Below are 26,393 nucleotides of genomic sequence, written 5' to 3' on the forward strand. Positions count from 1 at the left end.
GCTTTGCACTGCTAAGGAAATACTGCTTGTAAGTGTATATATACCAGAACTCCCAGGGCAGGAGGGGCCAGAGAAGAGAAAAGAGAATGGAAGTACTAGATGGGTAAGAACTTGAGAGGAACGAACTGAGATGGGGAAGAACTAGATTGAAGGGCTAGAAGAGAGGACAAGAGGAACGAGATGGAAGATGAGGAAGAGCCAGATGAGAGAGAAGGAGACAGGAGAAGAGCTGATAGGGGAAAGAACTAGATAGATGAGAACCTAGAAGGGACAGAACTAGATGAAGGAATTAAGAAAGAACATAGAGGGGATCGCAGACAAGTGTAGAGAGAAATCAGGCTAAAGATGACCTAAATATGAGAGCAGAATATAAGCTTGTAACTGTCACAGAATAATAAAGTATATGAACTAAGGAGTTTTGTGTACATAGATTCATTTCTTCCCATTAAAGATTAGTTATCAGCTGGTTGTAGATTCTTCCCGGACCCTGGGAGGGGACTATCGAGGGGCTGGACCCCCATAGTCCCCGATACCTAGGCATGGAACCCAGCTTCTCCGGTGCGCTCCTAGGCATGTCCTCCTCCCGGCATCCTGATGTGGTCATTGACCCAGAAGCTCATCAAATATGCTCAGTCGGGTTTTTTTTTTTAATAATAATCTATTTCTTTTTTATTTTATGTGCCTTGGTGATTGCTTGCATGCATGTCTGTGTATGGGAGTTGGAGACTCCGGAACTGGAGTTACAAACAGTTGTGAGCTGCCATATGTGTACCAGGAATTGAACCTGGGGCCTCTGGAAGAGCAGCCAGTACTCAACCACTGAGCCGTCTCTCCAGCCCCCGATGTCGGAGTCTTCATTGCACTTATTCTCCAGCCTTTGTGTCACCTTTGAAGATCTGGCCCAGAGGATGGGGCCGAGGGTTCCAACCCTTCAATCATCTGGTCTTTCCTGTGACCAGTCTCATCCCAGAGAGTCTCATCCAAGACTGAGTCTCCTCAGGTATGATCAAAAGGGAGCTCTTCGCTTTGTTGTGTGAGTGCCTGCATGCGTGCATGCATTTGTACATTTGTGCCGGCTTGTCCATGTGTGTGGTGCATATGTGTGTGTGTAGGTGCAGATGTGTGCACTTGTGTATGGAGGCCTGAAGTTGACATGGTCACTGCACTTTTTTTATTGAGGCAGTCTCTCGCTGGAGCCAGAGCCCCCTGCTTCTGGATAGTTTAGCTAGTGAGCTTGAGGGGCTCTCTGAGTAGTAAAAGACACTCAAATCTCTGAGGAAATTCCAAGGATTTTAGGAATGCTGTGCCAGAAACCAAAGAAAAGAGCGAACTGACTCCTTCTACAGGGTGCTTACACCTGGTGTAATATGTCTTCTCCATTCTTCTGCTCGTGAAAAGGCCCCAGTGATGTCCAAAGCAGTAAGATGCCAAGTGAAAGGCTCACAAGCATATCCTACAAGTTCTTGGGGTTGTACACCCACAGATTATGAGTACTGAGTGAAAATATCAGGAGGCATTGTTTCGGATGGGGCTCCTGAATAGGTCAAAGCTAAAAATCAAAATGGAGTCACTGGTGCTCAAGTCTCCCATCACCCACTGAAAGCTGTTTACCAGACAGAAGAGAGAGCTAACAACCAACTCCCCAAGCATGACAGCTCCAACTGCCACACCAAAATTCTCCCTGCCTTAATTGTCACACCGATACGGAACCTACAGTTACCTAGTGCTAACCCATCAGATATCTGCCTGTTGTTCTGTCTACCTGTCCCCACCTGACCCGGAACTGAATTCAAAATAAACAGAATGCATTTGTTCTTCTGTCTGCTCTGTTCCCATCCTTCTCCGTCAGTAAAGCTTAGCCCCGCTTGGCTCATGGGCACACTGACTCTGTTTTAGAAAATGAAGTATTACCCGATGCTGGAATAAAACAATAGAGCTGATTAAGAACTCTAAAGTAAACTCTGGTCATTTTGTTCTCTGACAACAGTAATTAATGTGCCGGGAAGCTATCCAATTTCTCTCCCGGCCACAGGATGCTCCAGTGTCTTCGGGCAAAAGAAGTGTGTGCAAATTGGCCTTGATTAGTTTGGGACTGAGACAGTTCTGTGACTAGGGAGTGACTAGCTCCAACCTAAATTGATACCACAGCATGTGAACCCCGATGGTAAGAAAGGGGTGGGGAGAGGGAGGGAGACGGGAGGAAACCCAGTCTTGGAAATCTCCAAGTGATACCTGTTCCATTTTCCCCATGAAGGTCCCTAGTGCTTATTGACACCGCAATGCCCTGAGAACTCCATGAGGAAGGGGCCCACTTTTCTCTATTTAACCCAGAATTTCCAAATTTCAGTTGACTTTGGAATTTTCCCCAAAATGTCAGGTAAACCCATTTGGGGACAGACTACAGATCTGATTGCAGACCTCGGTGTCTGGGGATGGATTTTGTATGCAGCAATTAGTTCTTTTCTTTAGACCAGAGTTTTTGCCATCTCATTTTCTCCCAAACTTTAGACCAGTTTTGGGGACATAAAGTAGCCAGCTGTTACTTGCCTGAAGATCAGGGACAGTAGAGAGTAACAGCAACCACATCCATGGGGCCCACTACACATCAGGAGTTGTCTCCACTCCCTGTTTGTCAGCCATTTTTGTTGCCATGACAACCGAGCCATATCATGTACACATGAAAATGGAGGCAGTCACTCGTCAAAGTCATAAGTCAAACATGTAGAGAAGTTTTCAGTTTTACTCTTTCCCTCCAAAGTTTTAATGATTTCAGTTCAGTCCATGAAATAAACTGACACTCAAAAGAAAAAAACCAGCAAAAAGAATGCACAGATGGCCAGGCAGCGGTGACGCACACCTTTAATCCCAGCACTCGGGAGGCAGAAGCAGGCGGATCTCTGTGAGTTCGAGGCCAGCCTGGTCTACATAGTGAGATCCAGGACAGGCTCCAAAACTACACAGAGAACCCTGTCTTGGGAAGAAAAAAAGAATACACAGATTTTTTTCCATGTTTGAATGTAAGAGCCACACATACCTGGTGATAGTCTCACAGAGGGACAATATGGCTGAACACCTGCTGGAGTTTACAGAGGAAAGGGGGTACAGCTTTTAGGCTGTGGAAGGCCAGGGAGAGGAGGAGGGCAGCAAGCAAGGGTTACCTTTTTTGTTGTGTTGTGGGATATTTGTTTAACCAGATAAAGATGTGTTGCATTTGTTTATGCTGCGGAATATTACTTTAACTGTGCAAAGGTGTGTTACATTTGTTTATACAGCATTTGTTTAATATGTAAGGATGTGTGTTTAATTATGTAAAGATAGGTGTTTAATTATGTAAAGATGTGTTGCATTTGTTTCACCTTGCCTGCCTAAAGCACCTGATTGGTCTAATAAAAAGCTGAACAGCCAATAGCTAGGCAGGGGAGGGATAGGCCAGGCTGGCAGGCAGAGAGAATAAATAGGAGAAATCTGGGCTGAAGACGAGAGGAAGGAGAGAAGAAGGAGAGGAAAGAATGAAGGACACACCAGGGGCCAGAAGCCAGGCAGCTGACAGACAGACAGACAGCTGACAGACAGACAGAAGCAGTGAAAGTAAGTTTTGGGTTTTTTTGGGGGGGGGGTTCGAGACAGGGTTTCTCTATGTAGCTTTGTGCCTTTCCTGGAACTCACTTTGTAGACCAGGCTGGCCTCGAACTCACAGAGATCCGCCTGGCTCTGCCTCCCGAGTGCTGGGATTAAAGGCGTGCGCCACCACTGCCCGGCGAAGTAAAGTAAGTTATACAGAAAGAAAAGTAAAAAGCCCTGAGGCAAAAGGTAGATAAAGAGAAACAAGTTAATTTAAGGTAAAAGAGCTAGCCAGAAACGTGTCTAATCTAGGCCGAGCATTCAAAACTAACAAGAAGTCTCCATGTCATGGTTTGGGAGCTGGTTGGTGGCCCAAAAGGAAAAGCCTGGTACACTGTTGTCTTTCATCTCAGCACTCAGGGATTAAACCCAGGTCCTCACACAGCTAAGCACTCCGCTAAGCCCCAGCCCACGGGCTGTATTAACACATGGGTGAGGTCTCCCAGTCCATCTGTCTGAGCTGCACATGTCAGACCCCTTCTCCCCGGCCCCCCTACTCCCTCGAGCTGTTCATGGGAAAATATCCTTCTAAAACAAAAAGAGTCTCGGGAGTGTCACACAGGAATGTCTCTACCAAATCCATTGTTTACTACACGTAAACAATGTAAATTTCCTTCTGCAGGGCCCAGAATGTAGCTTAGCAGAAGAACATGATGATGAAGACCTAGGTTAGGTCCACGGTACCACAAAAAGAACTAGATTAAATTGTCCGGGAAAGTTCCATGTAGACGTTCTAAGTGTCACGAGTACACTAGCTATGATTACATCAAATTCCTTTCATACATTGTCTCTTAAGAATTCAGGAATTGGGGCTGGGCGGTGGTGGCGCACGCCTTTAATCCCAGCACTCGGGAGGCAGAGCCAGGTGGATCTCTGTGAGTTCGAGGCCAGCCTGGGCTACCAAGTGAGTTCCAGGAAAGGTGCAAAGCTACACAGAGAAACCCTGTCTTGAAAAAAAAAAAAAAAAAAAAAAAAAAAAGAATTCAGGAATTGGGGTGTGACTGGGTGGTGGGGTGCCTGCGTACTGTGGCTGAGGCCCCGGGTTTTGTCTCCAGCACTGAGAGAACTGAGTAAGATGGAGAGTGTTTGTTGCGAGCTTATTCTATGGCACGCGCCAGGCTGCTCCGTACATTCTAGGCGGCATCTTATTTACTCAGTCCTCTGAGATAGGTGTCACTACTAGACCCACTTTACAAACCAGGGACAAAAGGTGAGGGGGGAAGAGACACAGAAGCTGGCCATGGTAGTGCACACCTTTAATTCCAGCACTCAGGAGGCAGAGGCAGGCAGATCTCTGTAAGTTCAAGGCCAGCCTGGTCTACAGAGTGAGTTCTAGGACAGCCAGGACTACACAGAGAAACCCTGTCTTGAAGGGGGGAAAAAAAGGACACAGAGAGGTTAAATTTTCTTGTTCAAAGTCACACAGCTATTATTAAATCCTGGGGTCTGGATTCAAGTTCAGGTGATCCAGAGCCCCTGACCAGAAACTAAAGCTTTGTTAAGGTACGCTCAGGTGTGGGCACACTTCAACAGTTGAGCAGTTTCCTAGGATGCTTCAGGCTCTGGGTTTGATTCCCAGCACTGAGGAGGCAGAAAACAACTCTGTTATTCTGGCCTAGCTGCGACACACCGATAGGGTGAATATGAGAGCATGAGCCCCCTTTGTAAGACAGGGATCGAGGGGCTGGAGAGATGGCTTAAAGGTTAAGAGCAATGGCTGCTCTTGCAGAAGACCTGGGTTCGGTTCCCAGAACCCACCTGGTGGCTCACAGCCTCTGTTAACCAAACCAGTTCCAGGATATCTGATGCCCTTTTCTGGCCTCCTTGGGTCCCTAGCACTCATACGGTACACACATACATGCAGGCAAAACACCACACATAAAACAAATAAATCTTTTTTTAAATATTACACATTTAAGAGCCGAAGAGCTGGCTCAGTGTTAACCACTGAGCACATGCTACCCTTCCAGAGGACCCAGGATTTGATCCCATCACCCACATCAGACAGCTCACAACGGCCTGTGACTCCAGTTCCTGGGGTTCCAAAGCCCTCTTCTGGCCTCCAGATGAACACACACACATCTGATTTTTAAAAATAAAGAAAAAAAAAGTATACACCTTTATTTTAAAAGAAAAGGAAAGACAGACCAAGACCCCCCTCTGCTTTGGGCAGCAGTCAGCTAAACAAGTGGTTCAATTGTAAACCCCCCAGACCCCAGATCTCAGGGTGCATCTCAACAGCAGAGTATGAGACCCTGGGTTCCAACCCCAACATCACAGAAAAAATGAAGGAATAATATAACTAGAATTTTTCCCCAATTATTTTTCCTGTTCTTTTAAATCACCGATGAAAAGAAAACCCAAGGCCTATAAGGTATGGGCATTATACGGAGCGCGGACACACAGCCTGGGTGAATCTTGTAGGCAAATCCTAGCCTGGCAATGTCCTTGTTAAGGGCCACAGAGACACCTGCTAGATAAGCTAGATAGGAGACCCAGCATTCACTGAAATCAAGTGGCATTTATCTTTGGAAATGGCTCTCAAACATTTTTATTTCGTTGGCATGAGCTTCCCAACAGAACCTTGGAGCTATTCGATAGAACACGAGGGCTTTTTAATAGCTCCTAACGCAGCGAGGCACGGTAATTTAGAAGAGAGCGGATGAGCTGAAGGGAGCAGGGGGATTTCTGCCGCAGAAAACAAATGTGTTCTCTGTTGCTCGGCTTCTGCTTCTGCCCGGGCAGAGGCAAAAACACACACAGGAGTGGGATGGAACTTTCCAGCTGGAGGTTTTGTGTTAGCGGGAGGGAGTGTGCTGTGAAAATGAAAATTACTGATAATTAGATGTAAGAGCCTGTAAGGGAGAAAAATGGTGTCGCATTATAGACTCTATTTCCATCCGGGACTGAGCCCTACCAGTGCCTGTGTGGATTCATGTGTCTTTTGCAGGGGGATTTAGCAATGTGCTGACACTCAGACCCAGCAATTCCACTTCTGGGCAACAAGCTTTTTAGAGATGATGTATTTGTGTGTGTGTGTGTGTGTGTGTGTGTGTGTGTGTGTGTGTGTGTGTGTGGTGTTATGCGTATGGGGATGCACGGATGACAGCCCATGTGTGAAGGTCAGAGGGCAACTTCTGTGGAGTCAGTTCTCTCCTTTCTCCCTTCTGTGGGTTCCAGGAATTGAACGCAGATTGTTCGGCCTCCAGAACAAGCACCTCTGCCTGCTGAGTCATCCTGCCAGCCCTGGGAATCAACTTCAATATAATACTTGGACAATATAATACATGGACAAAGAGAAAGACCCAGAGGGCTGGGCCAGCAGGCAAGAGCACTTGCCCCTAAGCCTGATGACCTGAGTCCAAGTCCTGGAATCCACTTGGGAAAAGAGAGAACCAGCTCCTCCAAATTGTCCTCAGACCTCCACAGGCATGCCATAGCATGTATGTGCCCACACACATGCACATAAATGTAAAAACATTGTTAAAGGAGTCGCCAAAAAGATATCCACCACAGTACCGTTTTCATGTGTGAAAATTAGAAATGGAGCTGGGGGTTTGGCTCGGTCTTTCAGTATTGGCTGGTGCACGCCAGGCCCTGGGCCGCACTCCCAGAATTGCAAAAATGAAAGAAGAGAAGTCATCTATGTCCATCAATATAGCATATCCATATTTTAGAATAATTCTTTGCTAGCAAATGGGATGAAATCTATATACTCTGACAAAGATGCCCTTGGTATGTGAGGTTGGGGGGGGAGAAGCAAATTGAAAATAATATCCATCATCCAATTCCATTTTAAAATGTTTTAATGTTAATATATTCATAAGAATATCTGGAAGACTATGCACTGAAGATTACCAGTGGTTATCTCAGGGGAGGTGAGACACATAGTTTGTAATGTTTACATTTTTATGAGCGTGCATTACTCTTGCCAGCGAAGGGGTGGGAGGAATGTGGAGTTATTTCCTCCAGGGGAGAAAGAAGATGAGAAACGGCTGGAAACATTGTTCATTCAGTCTCTAGGTGGAAGGGTTCCGTGTACTTCCACAGTGAGAGCATCTCAGATCCAGGCCATCTGGACAAGGGTAAAGGTTCTTCAGCATGAATCAAAATGCCTGTTGCCACACGGGGAGCCCGAAGCCCCAAGTCTTTCAGCCTGCCCCTCTCCCGACTCCCCCTCCTGAAATTATGCTCATGTTTCCACCCAGCTGATTTCCCATGCCTGCAAAGCATCTCACAGGCCATTCCAAGACCTGGCTTTGTGGCCTGCACTTCCCCTCTGCGGCCCCTCTGCTCCCCAAGAGCTGATTCATGTCCCCTTCTTGGAAGGATAAGCTGGTCCCTCATGGCCCTGGGTGCCTGCTGCATTACTGCATGTTTTGTTGCTTAACTGTCTGTCTGCCATGGACCCTGGGTTCCTGCAAAATTCTGGGCACCAACCTCACTGCAGTGTATGGAGAGCGTGAATCCAGGTAACTGACCTTCCAGCAGAATGAGTCTGTGCTGTTCCTGCCTCTGTCCCCAGCCCTGCTGGGCCTGGCCACTTTTTAATTAGTTCATGGTGACGCTGTGGCAAGAGCTTCGTCTCTGGTGTCCTTGCCTCTCCTCACAGGTCACTTGACCCCCGTGGGTCCCTGCTCAAAACCCTTCAGGGATGGACGTGTGGCCGGGCCTGAAGCCACATGCTTATGTGAGTTCAATCAGGTTGCCCTCTCCTGAGCTTCACTTGTAAGATGGAGATGATGTTACTACTTATCTTTTTCATCTGTGTGTGTGTGTACATTCAGGTAGTGGTATTTGATCCACCCATGACCTTGGGCTATAAGGCCTGAAGGAAGTGGTGCTTTTACTGTTGTACATGACCTCTTAAAAGAGAGGATAAAGGGGTCATGTGGTCCCTTTTTCCTTTAAATTATTTATTTATTTTTAAGCCTGGCATGATCGGACTCTGGAAGACCTGGGAAATGAACCTGGTTCCTCTGGAACATCAGTCAGTGTTCTTTTTTTTTTTTTTTTTTTCCGAGACAGGGTTTCTCTTGTGTAGCTTTGCGCCTTTCCTGGAACTCACTTGGTAGTAGCCCAGGCTGGCCTCGAACTCACAGAGATCCGCCTGCCTCTGCCTCCCGAGTGCTGGGATTAAAGGCGTGCGCCACCACCGCCCGGCCCATCAGTCAGTGTTCTTAACTGCTGAGCCACCTCCTATCTCCTTCAGGCCGTATAGCTCAAGGTCGTGGGTGGAGCAAATACCACTGTACATACTCATGCATGCAGAAGTGCCACGGCACACACATGGGGGTCAGAGGACAACCTCCAGTGTAGGTTTGAGACAGGTCTCTGGGTGTCCTCTGGTGTATACCACAGGCTAGCCAACCCTCAAGCTGTTCTCCTGCTTCTGCCCCCCATCTCACCATAGGAGTTTGGAGGTTGGGGGTTACAGACTTGGGCCACATCTGACTTTATATGGTTCTGGCGAACTAAGCTCAGGTTTTCATGTTTGCACGTGTAAGCACTTTTCTAGCTGGACCCTCTCCCCAGTCCCTTAGCTGGGGTTGTTGTTTTAAATTTTTATTTTATGTGTATGAGTGATCACCTGCATGTATGTATGTATGCCATGTGCATGCCTGGTGCCCTCGAGAGCTCAGAAGGAGGCATCAGATATGAGATCCCCTGGAGCTGGAGGAGTTCCAGATGGTTGTGAGCCACTGTGTGAGTGAGTGCTGGAACTTAATCACTGAGCTGCAGTTCCAACCCCATTGGTTAGTATGGTGTCATTTACTGTGCTTGGGATGGAACCCAGGACTTTGGGCATGCTAGACAGTTTCCCTAGCACTGAGCCACACCACCCAGCCCTAATACTTGGTTGCCATTTTCCTCTGAGAGCAGGATCTTTCAGAATATCTCAGTCCAAGCTAAAACTCACTATGTAGCCAAAGCTCGCTGAGAACTCACCATCCTCCTGCCGTAGCATCACAAGTAGCGTGGACTGCAGGTGGCCATGCTCATCTTTGAGAGGCAGTGCAAGGTAGAGGAGAAAGCACAGCTTCAAAGAGCCTGGGAGTCAACCATGTCCCAAAGACTCCTGCCGTCTTGAGCAAGCGTCTCTCATGTGTAAAGAACTCTATGGTATCTTCTACCAGATCCCATTTTCTCCAGAAAAGGCATGTAAATTAAAGAGCCCTTTGTGAGACCATCCCCAAAGGGGCAAGGACTCTCTCCTCTAATCCTAAAATTGAACGAAAATATGAGGGAATGTTTGTACAATGTGTTCACATTTATGGAGCACTTTATTATCAGACTTGAATGGGGCTTTTAATGTGAAGAAACCACGGCCAGTTTCTAACAATCACAATCTCCGGGTGGTAGAGTGGGCATGTTTTAAAATTTTTTGTTTCTCTAAATCTTTAAAACCACCTACAGCTTAAAGTTTATAGATGATAAAGTGCACAATATTTTGAACATGGTAGCCCGTGCCTTTATCCCAGCTCTTGGGAGACAGAGGCAGATAGGGGGCTATGAGTTCGAAGCCAGCCTGGTCTACATAGCAAATTCCAGGCCAGTTGCATAGTGAGACCTTGTCTAAAAGAAAAAAAAATCTTACACAATAAATGCATGATTTAAAAAAATCATTCGTAGAAAAAAAAAACAAAAGGGGTGGGGTGGGCTTTGGAGAGATGGCTCAGAGGTTAAGTACTCTGGCTGCTCTTCCAGAGGTCCTGATTTCAATTTCCAGCAACCACATGGTGGTTCACAACCATCTATAATGGGATTTGTTGCCCTCTTCTGGCCTGCAGGCATCCATGCAGGCAGAACACTGTATACATAATAAATAAATAAATAATCTTTTTTAGAAAATCGTTCGTGGCTTGAGTGCTACAAAGGATTTGCAAGGCTCTGTAGCAGGTTAGTTAGCAGTCCCAGACTGGACTTGCACCGCGCTCCTCCGCCCGCTAGAGGGCGCGACGGAGTCCCGGCTTCCCCGCTGGCGGCCAGCCGCCCGCTCTGAAGCGCGAGTGCGTGGAGGGGCGGGGCCCAGGCGGAAGCGCGGTCCTCGGGACCCGGAGTTGGGAACACGGGGTAGGCGCTGCACTCCCTACCCTCCCGGCTTGCTCACCCGCCCGCCCGCCGGCCCATGGCGGTGCAGGCGCTGCAGAGCTCGGGCGTGGGCCTGCGCAGGATTCTGGCTCACTTCCCGGAGGACCTGAGCCTGGCCTTCGCCTACGGCTCGGCGGTGTACCGCCAGGCGGGACCCAATGCACACCAGGAGGTGAGTCCCCAGGCCCGCGCCTTCCCGACCAGCCTCAGCCTGGCACCTGCTCGCCGGCTCCTGTGTGCCTTCTGTCCCCGCAGAGCCCTGGACACGCCAAGCGCCAACTAATAGAATGTTCATCCTACCAAAGTGGCCTCGGTGTGAGCTGAACTAGTGGGTTTCTCAGGTCGGGGCTGGCTGGAACTCACTACGTAGACCAGGCTGGCCTCGAACTCACAGTGCTGGGATTAAAGGCTCGTGCACGCCCAGGAAAATGTGTATGTTAACGTTTCCGTTTACCTACTTGCTGGTTATGTGGCAGGCGCACATGCATAACCAGCGTACACTTGAAGGTCAGAGGACATCTTAAGGGAGTGAGTTCTCTCCTTGCACCACGTGGGTCCTGGGGGGGGGATTGAGCTCAGTTTGTCTGGTTTGGCAGCAAGTGCCACTATCTACTGAGACATCTCTCTGGCCTGAGCTGATAAGTGAAGGATAAGTAGTCTATTTACTTAAATCTAAATCGGGAGCTGTTAGGAAGAGGTGGTGGGGAAAAGTAGCAGATCCTATGAAGGGTTTTCAGCCTTTGCCATTGGAGTTTTCCAGAGGGTTTTTTTTTTTTTTTTAGAAATACAAAGACTGGTTTTGTCTGCGGGCTGATTTCACTGGCCTAGGATGAGGCCTGGACTTGAGCAGTGTGTAAAAACGTCTCAGGTGACTCGAATGCGCAGCCAAGTTTGAAAATCACGTCTAAAGATAAGGAGAGAATACACAATGATTCCTGGGCTTCAAGAAAGCTGGTAGACTGGGCAAGGGCTGGGGCAGGAGACAGTGCATTTATTCAGCTCAACACGTTTAACAAGCGTCTGGTTAGGATTGAGCCTTACTGCTCTTCAGAGTTGGCGGAGAAGAGCAGTACACATCCTAATGTGGTCTGCAGAATTAAGAGTACAGATTACAGCCGGGGCAGCCTGGGTATGGCGCCCAGCCACATCCGTCGTTTGCTTAAAATTCACCTCCTGGTGTTGCTTGAGTTTCTTCTGTCTCCCACCTGTTTTCTGTAACTTGGCTGTAACTTTTTGACAATTGTCCATCAGCCCGGCATTGTGGTGCACACTTGTATTCCCAGCCTTAGGGAGGCAGAGACAGGTGGAGCCCCGGGGCTCCCTGGCTCCCAGCCTAGACTGCTTGGTGAACTCCAGGCCAGTGAGAAACCCTGTCTCAGAAAAACCAAGTGGATGGCCCCTGAGAGCAACAACCAGCATCCTCTGGCCCTGTAAACACATGTACTCGGGCATCTGTGTACACACACACACACACACACACACACACACACACACACACAACAGTGCCCTATCCACATTACCTCCAAATCTTAAATAATATTACCAATGGTTTGAGGTTGCCCTGGGAAATGCATAGCATTCCTTAGCCTCCTGATAGCCATCCTGTACTCAATGAGGGTTTTTTTATTTTGTTTTGTTTTGTTTTGTTTTTGAGCTGACCTAGGATTCTCTCCTAGAAAGGGTTCTTCTTTTTCCTTAGTTTCCATTCTCTATGTTCATGCTAAGAAGTCCGATGTATTCTCTCACTCACTCAGTGCCTTAGCTAATAACTCCATTTTGTTTCTTGAGTGGAACCTTTCAGTTTCTCTCTAGCAGATTTTCCTCATCTGTGGTCTCCTCCCTCCATTCAGCTACTCTGGGAAATTCTGTCGTGTGGGAAGTTACCCTGGTCTCATTTAGTACCGCAGGGGTCTGTTTTGTCACACGAGCATCGAACTGCAGGTTGCCAGCCTCTGGGGAGCAGTCTCCTCTCACCTGACCACCCTTTGCCATGCTTCCGGGGTTACTTCTCCGTCCTGTGTTTCTCTCTTACGTTCTTGAGAATGCATACGTGTCATGTCCAAGAAAAATCTTCCTTACTCTCTTGTTCCAATCGGTTCTGAGTGAAGTTGACATTTGTTCCTTCATAGAGTCAATTTAGGCATAATTTGTCTGTCTACAGTGGTAGACTCTTGAGATCTTTGCCATGAAACTTATCAGAACTTGGGGTTTTTTTGTTTGTTTGGGTTTTGGGGTTTTTTTTAATGATTTTTTAAGATTTATTTATGTGTTTGAGTATTTCACCAATGTGAATGTATGTGGACCACATGCACGCCTTGTGCCCACAGAAGTCAGAAGGCATCAGTCCTCTTGAGCCACAGATGGTTGCGAGCCACCATGTGGATGCTGGGAATGAAATTCAGGTCCTCTGCAAGAGCAGCCATTGCTCTTCACCTCTGGGCCAGCTCTCCTTGCCACACTTGGGCTCCACGCCTTTGTGCAGAGCGCTTTCCCCGGCCCTTCATTTCCTTTCTATACAGTTGGGATAACATGCTTGCCTTTGGGATCCTGTTGGAAGTAAACTGACTCGCTGTATGTCCAGCAGACGAGTGCTGACATACAGCGCGGGTTCAGTGTCATGGTTCGCGTGGATAAAGCCAAGGTAGCACTGCTCTGTGGGACTCGCTCAGGTTCCCGATGGCAGCCCTTGGCCTTCTGACCGCGGCACGTGATGTTGCAGCGCTTTAGAAGTTTGTCATTTCTCTAGCGTTTTCTTCAAGCGTTAGTGCTGAACGCCTCCTTGTTCTTCCGCTTTCCAGAACCCCATGCTAGACTTAGTGTTCACAGTAGATGACCCTGTCGCCTGGCACGCCAAAAACCTGAAGAAGAACTGGGGCCACTACTCCTTCCTCAAACTCCTGGGGCCCAGGATCATCTCCTCTGTGCAGAATAACTATGGTGCCGGCGTCTACTTCAACCCACTGGTCACGTGTGACGGGAAGGTGAGTGCCTTCAGCCCTCGGCCCTAGCTGGGAAGCTGTAATTTGGCAGCAAAACCCTGGTGAAATATGTGTGTCCACCTCCTCAGGAAACAGTCACAGCTCGTCCTGCTTTCTTAGAAACCCAGGCACAGACAGAACTAGAGTCTCGATCTGTCAGGCTGTGACTGGGGTGTAAGAAATGGCTACCGGAGGCTGGACTTCATCTTCTGACCTTTGACCAAGTAGTTCTCAGGTTTTAATCTGTTGGCCACACTGCTAAGTGGGTCCTGGGTAGGGATTCACATTTTGAGGACTGCTGTCTGGGCCGTATGGAGAAACAGTGGGGCCACTGAGGAGCAGGATAGAGAGTGATGTCATCTAGAAGGAGGAGCAGGAAGTGAAGAGGCTGGGAGCAGTTCTCAGTGTCAGCGGGTGGGTAGAATTTGAGTTGCATGTCAGAGGGCGGGTAAGATGTTTGGATCCCGCCCCCAGTAGACCGGCTTATGTCAGGAACCCTACGTAAACATAGCACTTCAGGCACTGGCGATACAGCTTAGTGACAGCACTTTCCTAGGTCCTGGGTTTGATCCCCAGCATGGGGCGGTCTAACCTTCACAGTGTGAGCCTCCTAGGGATCGGGTTGAAATGCAGCTCCACATTCAGTTAGTCTGGAGTGGAACCTGAGATTCTGTGTATTTGACAAGCCCCAGAAAATGATCCTGCGATTGGTCAAAGGATCAGGCTGTGAAGGGCAGGAGGTTGGTGTAATGGCAGGAGAAGGCTTCGAAAACCCGTCTGAACTTGGCAGAGCAGTGGTTATGGGACTGGGCAGTGATGTCTTCATAGTCTTCAGGCTGTGCCTTTTCTTTTTTTTCTTATCATTTTGTTGTTTTTTGTTTTGTTTTTTTGAGACAGGGTTTCTCTGTGTAGCCCTGGCTGTCCTGGAACTCATACTATAGACCAGGCTGCACTTGAACTCAGAGACCCGCCTGCCTCTGTCTCCCAAGTGCTGGGATTCAAGGTCTGCGCCACCATGCCCAGATAGGAATGGGCTTTCTGGTCTTTTGAGCACCTTCCTGCTCTATGCAGACAGAGAGGGCAAGTGACGGTATAAGGTCCTGCAGCTACCTAGTGACAGGCCCCTGAACTTCCAGGCCGGCAGTGTCCCTAGGCCTCTTAGCTGCCGCTTGTCTGAAGCAGCACAGCCTTTTGCCTCTCTTTGTTATGCACGGCACATGGCTTGGTTCTTCCTTCATCATCAGTACTCTGCCAAGCCTGTCTTTGATTAATAATTTCCAAACAATATTATAAGCTCCAGTAACCAAATGTTTGCGCATGCTTGTGTGCTACAAGGGCTGTACTTTTTTTTTTTTTTTTATTGTAATTTGTTAGCTACTTTTTAAAAACTTGCAGCCTGAGAAGGCTGCTTAGATACTTGTTGACACAATGTAAGAGTAAGTAAGCTAGGAAATCCACATTGGAGGTTTATACACATTACTGTGGAAATGGCCGCCTCTGTAATTCCATGTGCTTAGCACTGAGAGGAGGGTTTTCATCTTTGGATGTTCATTTGCAATTTGTCACCATTTGAAAGAGTCAACAGCACTGAAAGTCGCTGTGGGGAAAAGGCCAGTGAAAATTTTAGATGAAGAATTTCTAGTATTTTGTAATGCAAAGAATGTGGGAAGCCCAGGCTGCAATTCTAGGATGTAAGTGTTAAGCCCTTCTGGTTTTCTGTTATTTGAGACACTTTGCTATCCAGCTGGTCCCAAAGTACTCCTGGGTTGAAGCAATCCAGCATTCCACTAGGCTCTGGGATAGCAGGCGTGTGGGCATGCATTATTATGCTCAACTACAGGACCTAGGAGGCATGCATTGCTGTGCTCAGCTGCAGGACCTAGGAGGCATGCATTGCTGTGCCCAGCTGCAGGACCTAGGAGGCATGCATTGCTGTGCTCAGCTGTAGGACCTAGGAGGCATGCATTGCTGTGCTCAGCTGCAGGACCACGCTCTCAATCTGCTGGTGCAGTGCCACTGTGACATGTCATTTACTGTGGCTGGACCTCAAATTTCTTTTTAAGATTTAGTGTGTGTGTGTGTGTGTGTGTGTGTGTGTGTGTGTGTGTGTGTGTGTGTGTTTCAGTCAGAAGACAACTGGCGGGATTCAGTTCTCTCTTTCATCTCACGGGTTCTAGGGTCAAACTCAAGTCATCAGGATTGGCCGCAAGCAGCTTTGCCTACTGAGCCCTTTCACTGGCCCCTGGCACTCAGTTTCTTATTTCTCAAATGAGGAACATTACCTAAATCATCGTTTCTGAAATTGGAAGGATCTAGCATTGAGGACTGATACTAGATGGTGTCTAAGAACCGTTCTGCCTTTAACAGTCATATACGTTAAAATACTGATCACCTCACTTCCTGTACCTTGGGAGCCAGGTCAGTCTTGACACTAACTCTCTGGGCAGTTTTGATAGAGATAATGGGTTTTCTTTTTTAGTTTGATTTGGGTTTTTTGTTTGTTTGTTTGGGGGTTGTTTGTTTGTTTGTGAGACAGGGTTTCTCTGTGTAGTCCTGGCTGTCCTGGAACTCGCTCTGTAAACCAGGCTGGCCTCTAACTCAGAGATCTGCTTGCCTCTGTCTCCCAAGTGCTGGGATTAAAGGTGGGCACCACCACTGCCCAGCAAGATGTGGGTTTTTGAAGGATAGGTATTTTCAGTTGCTTAGAAGATGAGCACCCTGTTCCTGAACAAGACCTCAGCCCCTTCCCCCTTCAGCCTGTGGCAGCAGCAGCCCGGTGGTTTGATATTTGTCATGCTCATGTCTTCTCTTGCAGCTTATCAAATATGGGGTCATTACCACTGGTACCCTAATTGACGACCTCCTGAACTGGAACAGTCTGTACATCGCCGGACGCCTCCAAAAGCCGGTGAGTCTGTGCCCTCCATACCACCACAGCTAGCTCAGCCACTTGTCTCTGAACTTGACCTCGATTTGATCTTTGTGAGCTCATAGATAGGAAATTCCAGAAATGGAAATGTTGGTGGTCCTCTTAGCCTCTATGAAGTTCATTACCCCACAGTATAAAGAGATTCCTCTATGGTGTTGTGCTGTAAGAGGAGATTTTGGGCATAGCATGTAGACATGCATCTGTGTACATGTAGTATGTATGTAAGACATATAGTGGGCTTTGTCCTGGCTCCTGGCAGAGAGCTCCTAGAACCCTTGGAATTCCTGAATGGGACAGAGGGGCTAGGGCTGTCACCACTGAGCCACACTCCCCGGCCCTGAGACTGGATGAGCATGTGCTTAGCTTCAGGACAGGGCTGATTAGCAGAGGAACCAACCGTGCAATGGGTGGGCTCCAGGCTGCCCAGAAGGCTCCCCAGCTCCAGGAAGTGAGGGGTACTGGAGATTGAGTTACTCAGAAAAGGCTGTGAATTAATCAGTCAGACTCAGATAACTCAGCTTAAACAGGAAGCTGGAGAGACGGCTCAGCGGTTAAGAGCAGTGCTCTTCCGGAAGACTCAAGTGCAGTTCCCAGCACCCACATGGTCACTCACAGCCATCCGTGGCTTCAGTTTCAGGGGATCCAAAGCCATCTTCTGACCCCAGACACCAGGCACAGACATATATATGCAGCCAAAACACTCATGCGCATAAAATAAATACATCTTCAAAAACAAAATCCTAAACAGCAAGATCCAGAGTCATGTTAGTGAACACAGTGAGGTGCTGGGGGTGGTGTCTTTCTTTTTTCTTTATTTATTTATGTATTGGGGGAGATAGGGAGAGAGAGAGAGAGAGCACAAACACTCTTTGTTGATGGAGGTGAACTCTCGTCTTATAACCTGTACTTTAAATGTGGTAGTGCAGCTCATTCACATGGCCAGGATTGTGTATTTGGAGCAGTATGACACATGGTGTATGCATATTACACATGCATGTGCTCAGGTAAACACGTACAGGGGGTGCCTTCCCTACATGTGCTATAGTCTCGACTTCAGGTAGAGCATGTGGGTGTCCTGGGATTGGAACCCAGGGCCTGCTACAGACTGGTTGAAGCACCCTACAGCTGAGCAGCATCCCTATCCCAGGAGAAACATTTGTAAATGTCCATGAGCAGCAGGCATACTGAAATTGTTTCACAAGTATTCATAAGAAATAATTTTGTTTTGTGGATGTCTCAGGGTTTTCATTGCTGTGAAGAGACACCCTGACCGTGGCAACTCTTACAAAGAAAACATTTAATAGGGGTGGTTCACGTACAGTTTCAGAGGTTTAGTCCATTATCATGGTGGAGAGCATGGTCGTGTGCAGGCAGATGTGGTTCTGGAGCTGAGAGTCCTACACCTTTCAGGCCACAGGAAGTCAATTGACAGTCACACTGAGTGAAGCTTGAGAGAAAGACCTCAAAGCCCACCCCCACCGTGACACACTTCCTCCAACAAGATCATACTTCCTCCAACAAGGCCACGCCTCCTAGTGGCGCCACTACCTTTGGGGGCCATTTTCTTTCAAACCACCACAGTGGACAAATCACTTCAAGGCCCTATAACTAGTAAAACCTGACATTAAGCAAATGACCGCAGCTGGAAGTTTGTAAATACATATTTTCTGTCCCAAGTTTTCTTCCTGGTTTTTGTTTTGTTTTGTTTTTCCTTGAGACATGGTCCTGTTGTGTTCCCCAGAGTAACTGGTACTACAGGTGTGCACCAGCGTATCCAGTCCCAAGAGTGTGAGCAGCAGCTGCTTCGCCACTGGGGGGACATCCTCAGACCTATGAGGTTGTTGGGCTTTTATTTTGGTGGGTTTTTTTATTGGAGGGGGCGTTTGCTTTTGTTTTTGCAAAATCTGTAGCTTGATGGGGAGTAGTGACTAAAATAAGAAACCTTAGGTCCTGCTCTTTTCTGCCACTGTTAGCTGCTCATATGAACTTAGACAGTTGGGTTTTGTCTCTAAATCTCAGTTAACCCATCTGTAGAATGGGTATGGCAATCCTGCCCTGCTTGGAAACTGGAAGAAGGGTGTGCTCGAAAGAACACAGCTTTTTAGAACCTAACACATCTAGTCCTTGGTGTCTGCTTCCCATCTAACTGCATTACCCACATCGATGGCTGGGTCTCCCTCACCTCGGGGCATTCTGTCTGTGGGTGGACATTCTGAAGTGTTTGATTTAGTAGACACTCAGAAAATGCTGGTTCCCTCCCAGTGTTCTTGGCTGTCTGTTATTTTCAAGTAAAAAGAGCTTGAATCAAAATATAATAGTCTGTGTGCTATACTTTTGCCTGGAATACTTTAAAACTTTTTTTCAAAATTTATTTTTTATTTTATATAAATTGTGTGTCTGTGCACCATGTGCATGCAGTGCCTATAGAGGCCAGGAGAGGGCGTCTGATTCCCTGGAACTGAGTTATAGACAGTTGTGAGCTGTCATGTGGGTGCTGGGAATCAAACCTAGGCCCTCAACTGCTGAGCCTTCTCTTCAGCCCTTTAAAGAAAGTTTTCTAAACTAGCTTTTAGAAACCAAAAATGATAGCTGAGCAGTGGTGCGTGCCGTTAATCCCAGTACTTGGGAGTCAGAGGCAGGCAGATCTCTGAGTTCAAGGCCAGCCTGGTCTACAGAATTGAGTTCCAGGACAACCAGGGCTACATAGAGAAACCCTGTTTCTCCAAAAAAAAAGAAAAAAAAGAAAAACCAAAATGCTGCGGAATCACAGAATGAACACATTCTAAATGCCCTTGGTGGTGTTTGTTTGTTATGCTGGGGATTGGACCTAGATCTTCTTGTGAGCTAAGCTTGTGGCCACAGCTGTCTATAACTGTAGTTGCAAAGGTCTGATATATTCTTCTGGCCTCTTCGGGCACTGCACACATATGGTTTGTGTACTCAAATGGACACAAAACTTACTTATAGATATTAAAATTAAATCTTTTGAATAAATCATTGAAAACAGTAAGTGAGCACCATTAACACCCCCCCCACACACACACACACACACACATACTACATACACACTCTCCTGTAGGACTAAATCTGCCAGCCTCTCCCCATTGGGAGCCGCAGATAAACTTTTGACCTGTAGGTGGCAGCAAATACTTGTGACGCTTGAGCAAAGCTGATAGGTTGATGGCATCTTCTACAAAAAAATGAGCAAATGTCTCAAAGAATTCTGAAATGTGTGAACTCCTCGTCTTTTATGTTTTAAAAGGCATCGCATCAAATTATATTGTCAAAAGCTTCCAAAGTCTTGCAAACTGAAAAGGGATTTCTCACCCATTAGCAAGCTAAGTGTTGAAGAGGAATATAAAGGATTTGAAAAGATGGACATTTCTAGAAAGGGCTGACTGTAAATTAAACTTCTATTACACTTTCACTGGGTAAGGTGGTGCATGCTTTTACCCCCGCTCTCAGGAGGCAGGGGCAGGGTGGGTATCTAAGTTCCAGGACAGCCAGAGGTGCGTAAGTGAGACCCTATCTCAAAAATAGAAAAAAAAAAAAAAAAACTAACTAAAAATTTCATTTCCTACTTTCCTGTCCGCTTGCCTCATGGTTGAAAAGATACCTATTTTTATTTCCTGGACAGCTTTAAGCCCTGAGTCACTCGCTGTCTGTGTATGTGTTAACGTAGGTGGGTGGGTGTGCTTGCCCATGCATAGTGCAGGACGTGGAACCCAAGGCCAGCGATGAGCTGCATCCAAGCCCTACAACAGATATTTTTCCAGTAAAGGATCATGGAATTTGAAGTATTTACTGGAGCTAGGCGTGGTGGTACAAGCTTTTAATCCCAGCTCTCAGGAGGCAGAGACAGGTGGCTCTCTGATTCCGGGCCATCCTGGTCTACCTAGCATTCAAGCCAGCCAGAGTTACACAGTGAGACATTGTCTCAGAAAATAAAAAGTAACTAAAAATGAGAACTCCTATGGTCCATCTGTATAAAGCATAAAATGGAGTGGTTTTTTAGTATGTTCACACTTAGGTGGTTTTCTCCATGTTGCAGCTTCCTTGATTTACATTCTGAATCCCAGTGGTGTAAGAGAGGCCTGAACTAGGAATTGGGAGACCTGGTTTCCCAGTTCCGGCTCTGCCCTGCTGTGAGCTAGCCTTTGGGCTTCTCACCTTTGAAATGCAAAGATTGAGCTGTTCATTTAGTGACGTGGAGGCAGCCAAGTTTCTCCTCTGTGCATGCTGAAGGAATAAAACTATAAGACCCCCATATCAGCTGTCCTCAGGGCCCCCAGTCCAGCAGGTAGAGCAAGCAGCCACCTGCCCTGGGGTTTAGATGGGGAGGTTCTGGTGGGGACCGAGTGTCACAGGACTGCAGGGGTCTGGGTTCTTTGAGACTACAAGTTCACTCTGCACTTTGAGGTAGTCTCTGCCTGTCACTGTGTTATACTGGAGTCCCTTGTGTGACTCTTTTTTTTCTGGGCTTGAAAGGTACTCACAAATCTCCCTTTGAAAGACCCTTCAAGCCTCGCCCTCCTCCCGGCAGGCATTTCAGATTGCTAATGCGGTCTGCAGTCCAGGTCGGAGCACTCCCAGTAGGTACAAACAGCTATTCACCAATCTGAGGGCTTGCTGCTTTCCCCAGGCCTCTCTGGCAGGGCCCCAAGCTTCACTGGCTTTTCACTCTGGACAACAGATAGCAGAGCTGCGGAAGGAAGGAGACGAGGTCCTGGTTCACCTTTCGTCAGAGAACCAGAGCCACACATTTCCCCCTGGAGTAAGGATGCTTTTATTTTCACTCTCTTCACCTTAAATAGCAAGCAGACTGCTCTCTGACACCGCAAGGAGAGCGGCCTTCTTAGAGAACAAGTGGTATTTTGTTAACCAGGAAAAGAAAAGACGCCCAAGGTTATTCATGTCTCTGCATCTTTTAGTTATTCACATCCCAAAATAGCTTCTGATTCCACTGGGTTTCTGTAAAAGCCACAGAAATGTACACAGAGAGGTGGTGGCACTGTTAAGAAGGACCTGGTAGATGAGGCTGAGAATGGGAGTGTCAGGAGGCATCATGGGACAAATCGGGAGTCGGTCCTCCGGAGGCCGCAGAACCACTCTGTCGTCAGCGTCCCGGTGAGTGAGATGAAGGTTGCCTTCCTGGAGCCGTGATTTCAGCTGGAATGCAAGGCTGGAGAGAGAGCGCATCGAGTAAGAGGCCAGTGGGGTGGCTCCGTGGGTGACGACAGGTTTGACTCCTGGAACCTGTGTGGCGGAAGGAGAGAGACTCCCTCAAGCTGTCCTCTGACATCCACACGTGCGCGGTGCACGCGCGCGCACACACACACACACTCTCTCTCTAAATTAAAAATGTTTAAAGGAAAGTTGGGGAACGAGCACAGCCGTTATTTTAGACCTTTAAAGTGGGGCAGGGGGCATAGCTGAGGGGCCCGTGCCGTGCGTGTGGAAGAGCTTGGGTTCGAGCTATCCTTAGCACTGGAGACAAATGTTGTTGTTCTGTTTTAACCATCTGTCAAGATGAGAAGTACCTCCCCGACTGACTCCGAGAGGCGAACTCAAACACTAGAACTCGGTTCTCAGCACAGGCTTCGCTCTAGCGTTTGCTGTTGCTCCATCACTCGGCCTTTGGCTGTCCTGGACCGTTTACTTTTGCTCGGTGAATGTAGTGATACTAAACTCACTGGGTACTGAAAGACTTAACTACGGACCCATCATGTTCTCCACATGAGGGTGGAAGAGGTGGTGTTGAACCAAATGCCTTTGCCTCGCCTGCTGCATGTGAGGCTTGAGGGTTAACAATATCCCTACCTCAGGTAACACACACCTGTGATCTCACCACATACAAGCAGGGTGGAGTATTACCACAAGGTCAAGGCTAGCCTGGGCTACATAACAAAACTATCCAGATTCAAAGAGCCAAGCATAGTGGTTCACCCCTTTAATCCAACACTCAGAAGGCAGAGGCAGGAGGATCTGAGTTTGAAGCCAGCCTGATCTACATAGCAAGTTCCAGGCCAGCTAAGGTTACATGGTGAGAGCCTGTCTTTAAAAAAGAAAAAAGGAAGGAAGGAAGGGGGACTGTTCGGCTTATTTCCAGGGTTCTCCTAGGCCTGTCTAATTAGAACATGATGATAAACTGCTGTTAATGCCAGCCCAGAAAAGAAAGAATGAAAAAAATGAACCCTTAAAAAGATAAAACCAGAGAAAGTTGTTCAGTGCATAAGAAACCCAAAGAGGCTCCATCAGCCCGGGGCCCGTTATCCCAGCAAACTTGTGGGATTGGTTGGTGAGGCCATTTTATTGCTAAGGATTTTGGGAAGCCACAGAGCTGGGATTTGGAAGGTCCTGTTACCCATAGCACAGACTTTAAACCTAGAGTCTCGGAGCAGGCTGGCTGCTGTACAGCAGCGCACAGGGAGTCGGGAAGCAGCTTCTGCTGCATTGGAAGGAGAAGAAAGCCCTTGTGTTGAGCAAGGTGATTGTAGTACAGTGGGTGCCGTGGCTTGTATTATACTCAACCTTTGTGACAGCTCTGAATAGATTCGGATCTGGACTTGAGTCCTGAGAAGGTAATTGGCCCTAGGCTCACACAGGTGATAAAGACCTCATCTTAACTCCAGACAGCTTCAAACCCCAGGGTGTGTCTTGTCAAGATTTCCTTTTATGGTTTTTATTTATGTGACTGTCAGCCTGTGGGGGCCAGAAGAGGGTGTCAGATCCCCTGGAACTGGAGTTACAGGCAGTGGTGAGCCACCCAGATGTGATTGCTGGGAACTGAATCCAGATCCTAGAAGAGCAGCAATAAAACATGAACTACCCAGGTTACATGCGGGCAAGAAGAGAGCAAATTCTGTAAAAAGTAAAATACAGTCAGTGCAAGAATTACGAAATGTTTAAGTGTAATTCCTCCCAGGACATTTTTTCTTTTCCAAAGCCAATGAGAGTTTCCTCATTTAAGAAGAATATTAGGAGCTGGAGGGAGGGCTCGGTGACTAAGAGCACTGGCTGCTCTTGCAGAGGATCTGGGTTCCAGTCCTACCAACCATTTGGGGCCTCACAACCACGTGTAGCTCCAGTTGCAGGGCATCTGACCCCCTCTTCTGGCTCTGTAGGCACTACATGCACATGCTGCATGTATTTACATGCAGGCAAAACACTCAGAAATATAATATATATATATTTAATAAGAATATTAACTTTGATTTTCCTTGACATCATGATCCTTTGCTTTGTCATGATTTCTCTGACTGTCATTGGACAGGAGACTCTGGGACTTCTTGTTAGTCCTGATGGCTTCAGGTCACTGGGCATATGTTCTTATCTTTTCCGTGACTGGCAGATGTAGCTAGAGTTTTCCTGCCTTGCCCACAGTCAGGACAAATCTTTGTCACCCGCCAGTCCCACAGCCGCTCAGACCCAACCAAGTAAACACAGAGACTTATATTGCTTATAAACTGTATGGCCGTGGCAGGCTTCTTGCTAACTGTTCTTAGATCTTAAATTAATCCATTTCCACAAATCTATACCCTGCCATGTGGCTCGTGGCTTACCGGCATCTTCACATGCTGCTTGTCCTGGCGGCAGCTGGCAGTGTCTCCTTCTGCCTTCCTGTTCTTTCTTTTCTCCTCTCTGTTAGTCCTGCCTGTACTGCCATGGGCCATGGGCCAATCAGTGTTTTATTTATTAACCAATCAGAGCAACACATTTGCCACACAGCCCATCCCCCAGCAGGGGAGGGGACAGTCAGTGATGCAGCAACACCTGCCCCTGCAGTGCTACCTCTCAATGGCCCACCTTTTCCAGGTGAAGATTGTGTCGATGAGCGAGAACGTGGTTCTTAGATCGGCCCTGGATAAGAACCTGAAGAGCGCGGTGACCGCCGCCTGCCTCATGCTCCCTGAAAGCTTCTCTGAGGAAGACCTCTTCATAGAGATTGCTGGGCTCTCCTACTCAGGTTTGTAGGGTGCATGCCCAGACCTTCCCCAGGGAGACCTCCAGAGAGTTTATGGTACCAGCCCCACCCCCAGGCAGCTGTTAGTACATTTGGGGTGTGGCCTAAGCACATGTATTTCCAGCCAGTTTGTGGGTGACTGGTGCCTCTGCAGGGGTCCCCATTTGAGAACGATTGTCCGCTGGTGTTCACCGTACTGCCCCACCCCCACCCACCTGGCTGTTAGAACTATGTTGTGTAGCTGGAAGGTTTCTCTGGTCCCGCCTGGCCCATGGTCCCACCGCTTATAAAATAATCACTCAGAGGCTTAATATTATTTACAAACTGCATGGCCTATGGCAGGCTTCTCACTAGCTAGCTCTTTCATCTTAAATTAACCCATTTCTATTCATCTGTGTTTTGCCGCCTGGCCATGGCGCTGCGGGTCTGCTGACATCTTGCTTCTCCTTGGGCAGAGGCTAGGCATCTCTCTCGCTCTCCTTTCTTCTTTCCATAGATCTGCTTGGATTTTCCCACCTGCCTCTAAGCTGCCTTGCCATAGGCCAATGCAGCTTTATTTATCAACCAATCAGAGCAATACATATTCACAGCTGTGTTGTACCACTGTATCCCCTTTAGGTCATACGTCCCAGTGTGTGTTTCCTAAGAGTAAAGAGATTCTCTTCATGCCAGCAGTGTTCTCTGCTCGTGTGCCGTCTGTGTGCATGAAGCTTGTGCACATAACATTCCCATGCCATCCTTGACGCAGCCGCTGCCTCAGCTGCCCGTTCACACTGCACCTCTCTGTACCAGTGACAGTGTGGCAGGTCCTCAGGTCCTCAGGTCCACCTCTTCCCGAACTTGAACTACAGGCTTTTCTTTCTCCTCCATTGATTCATTTGTGTTATTTGTCTAAGTGTTCACTTGCTTTTCCTTTGAAGCAGTTGTGGCCCTCAGTCTTGGCAAAGCTTCCCCCACCACCCCCCTCACCCCAGTGAAGTCTAGAGGGTGGCAGAGAGGACAGAGTCCCTGCCTCACCCTAGCTGCAAGGGGATATTACAGTTGTCTGTTCAACACAGTAAGCTTCCATGCAAGCTTTCCTGTGCAGAGAACAATAGAGTGCTTCGCCGGCATGCACTCGGCTCAGGTTCAGGCCCAGCACCACATGTATACACAGATCTTACTGACAGAAATGATGCTTTAAAAAAGGTATTTGTGGCCAGCAGATGACTCGGTGGGTAAGGATGCCTGCCTGCCATGGAGCTTGATGATCTGAGACCCACATGAGAGAACCAATTCTCTCTCTCTCTCTCTCTCTCTCTCTCTCTCTCTCTCTCTCTCTCATGCGTGCGCGTGCACACACAGTTTGAGGTCTGAGAGTGTAGCCAGTGGCAGAGTGCTTGATGCACACAAACAAGACCCTGGGTTCAATCCCCAAAACCACAAAAAGAAAAAAAGATTTGAGAATGACTCCTTTAAATAAACACTGGGAAACAGGGTATTTAAGTTAAGGAACCCTGAACGCACAGCGGTGGTGTGCTGATTCTCTGAAGCCCAGCGCAGATAAGGTTTCATGGAAATGTAATGCCTTGAGGGGCTCTGGAGGCCCCGTTCTCCGGTCGTCTCCTAAACCTCGTCCATCACAGCACAGCTGTAACCGCAGCTGGGGAGAAAGGGAATGGACTCAGCTCCGCCTTGGCGGCCTCTCCCTTTACCTGGCAGCACCCACCCCTCACGAGAGCACAGGCAGAGTGGTCTGGGTGCACTGAGTGGGAGAGAGCAGCCTCTCATTAGCACAGTTTCCTCCTCCAAACTGCTGGAAAGAAAAGGG

At 47.9% G+C, this 26,393-nt stretch overlaps 1 protein-coding gene across 2 annotated transcripts in view; it reads left to right on the top strand.

Moving 5' to 3' along the window:
• Nucleotides 1–10,645: 10,645 nt before the first annotated feature.
• Tamm41 (TAM41 mitochondrial translocator assembly and maintenance homolog) overlaps nt 10,646–26,393 on the top strand; it is a 38,918-nt gene continuing 23,170 nt past the window's right edge. For both annotated transcript variants that reach the window (XM_028863975.2, XM_028863976.2), the window contains exons 1-4: nt 10,646–10,885; nt 13,512–13,694; nt 16,507–16,599; nt 24,436–24,586. In XM_028863975.2, coding sequence (XP_028719808.2) covers nt 10,751–10,885; nt 13,512–13,694; nt 16,507–16,599; nt 24,436–24,586 — 562 coding nt within the window. In that variant the 5' untranslated portion in view covers nt 10,646–10,750. The remainder of the gene's footprint in view (nt 10,886–13,511; nt 13,695–16,506; nt 16,600–24,435; nt 24,587–26,393) is intronic.

This window comes from Peromyscus leucopus, chromosome 3 (genome assembly GCF_004664715.2).
Source record: "Peromyscus leucopus breed LL Stock chromosome 3, UCI_PerLeu_2.1, whole genome shotgun sequence".
Classification (NCBI taxonomy): domain Eukaryota; kingdom Metazoa; phylum Chordata; class Mammalia; order Rodentia; family Cricetidae; genus Peromyscus; species Peromyscus leucopus.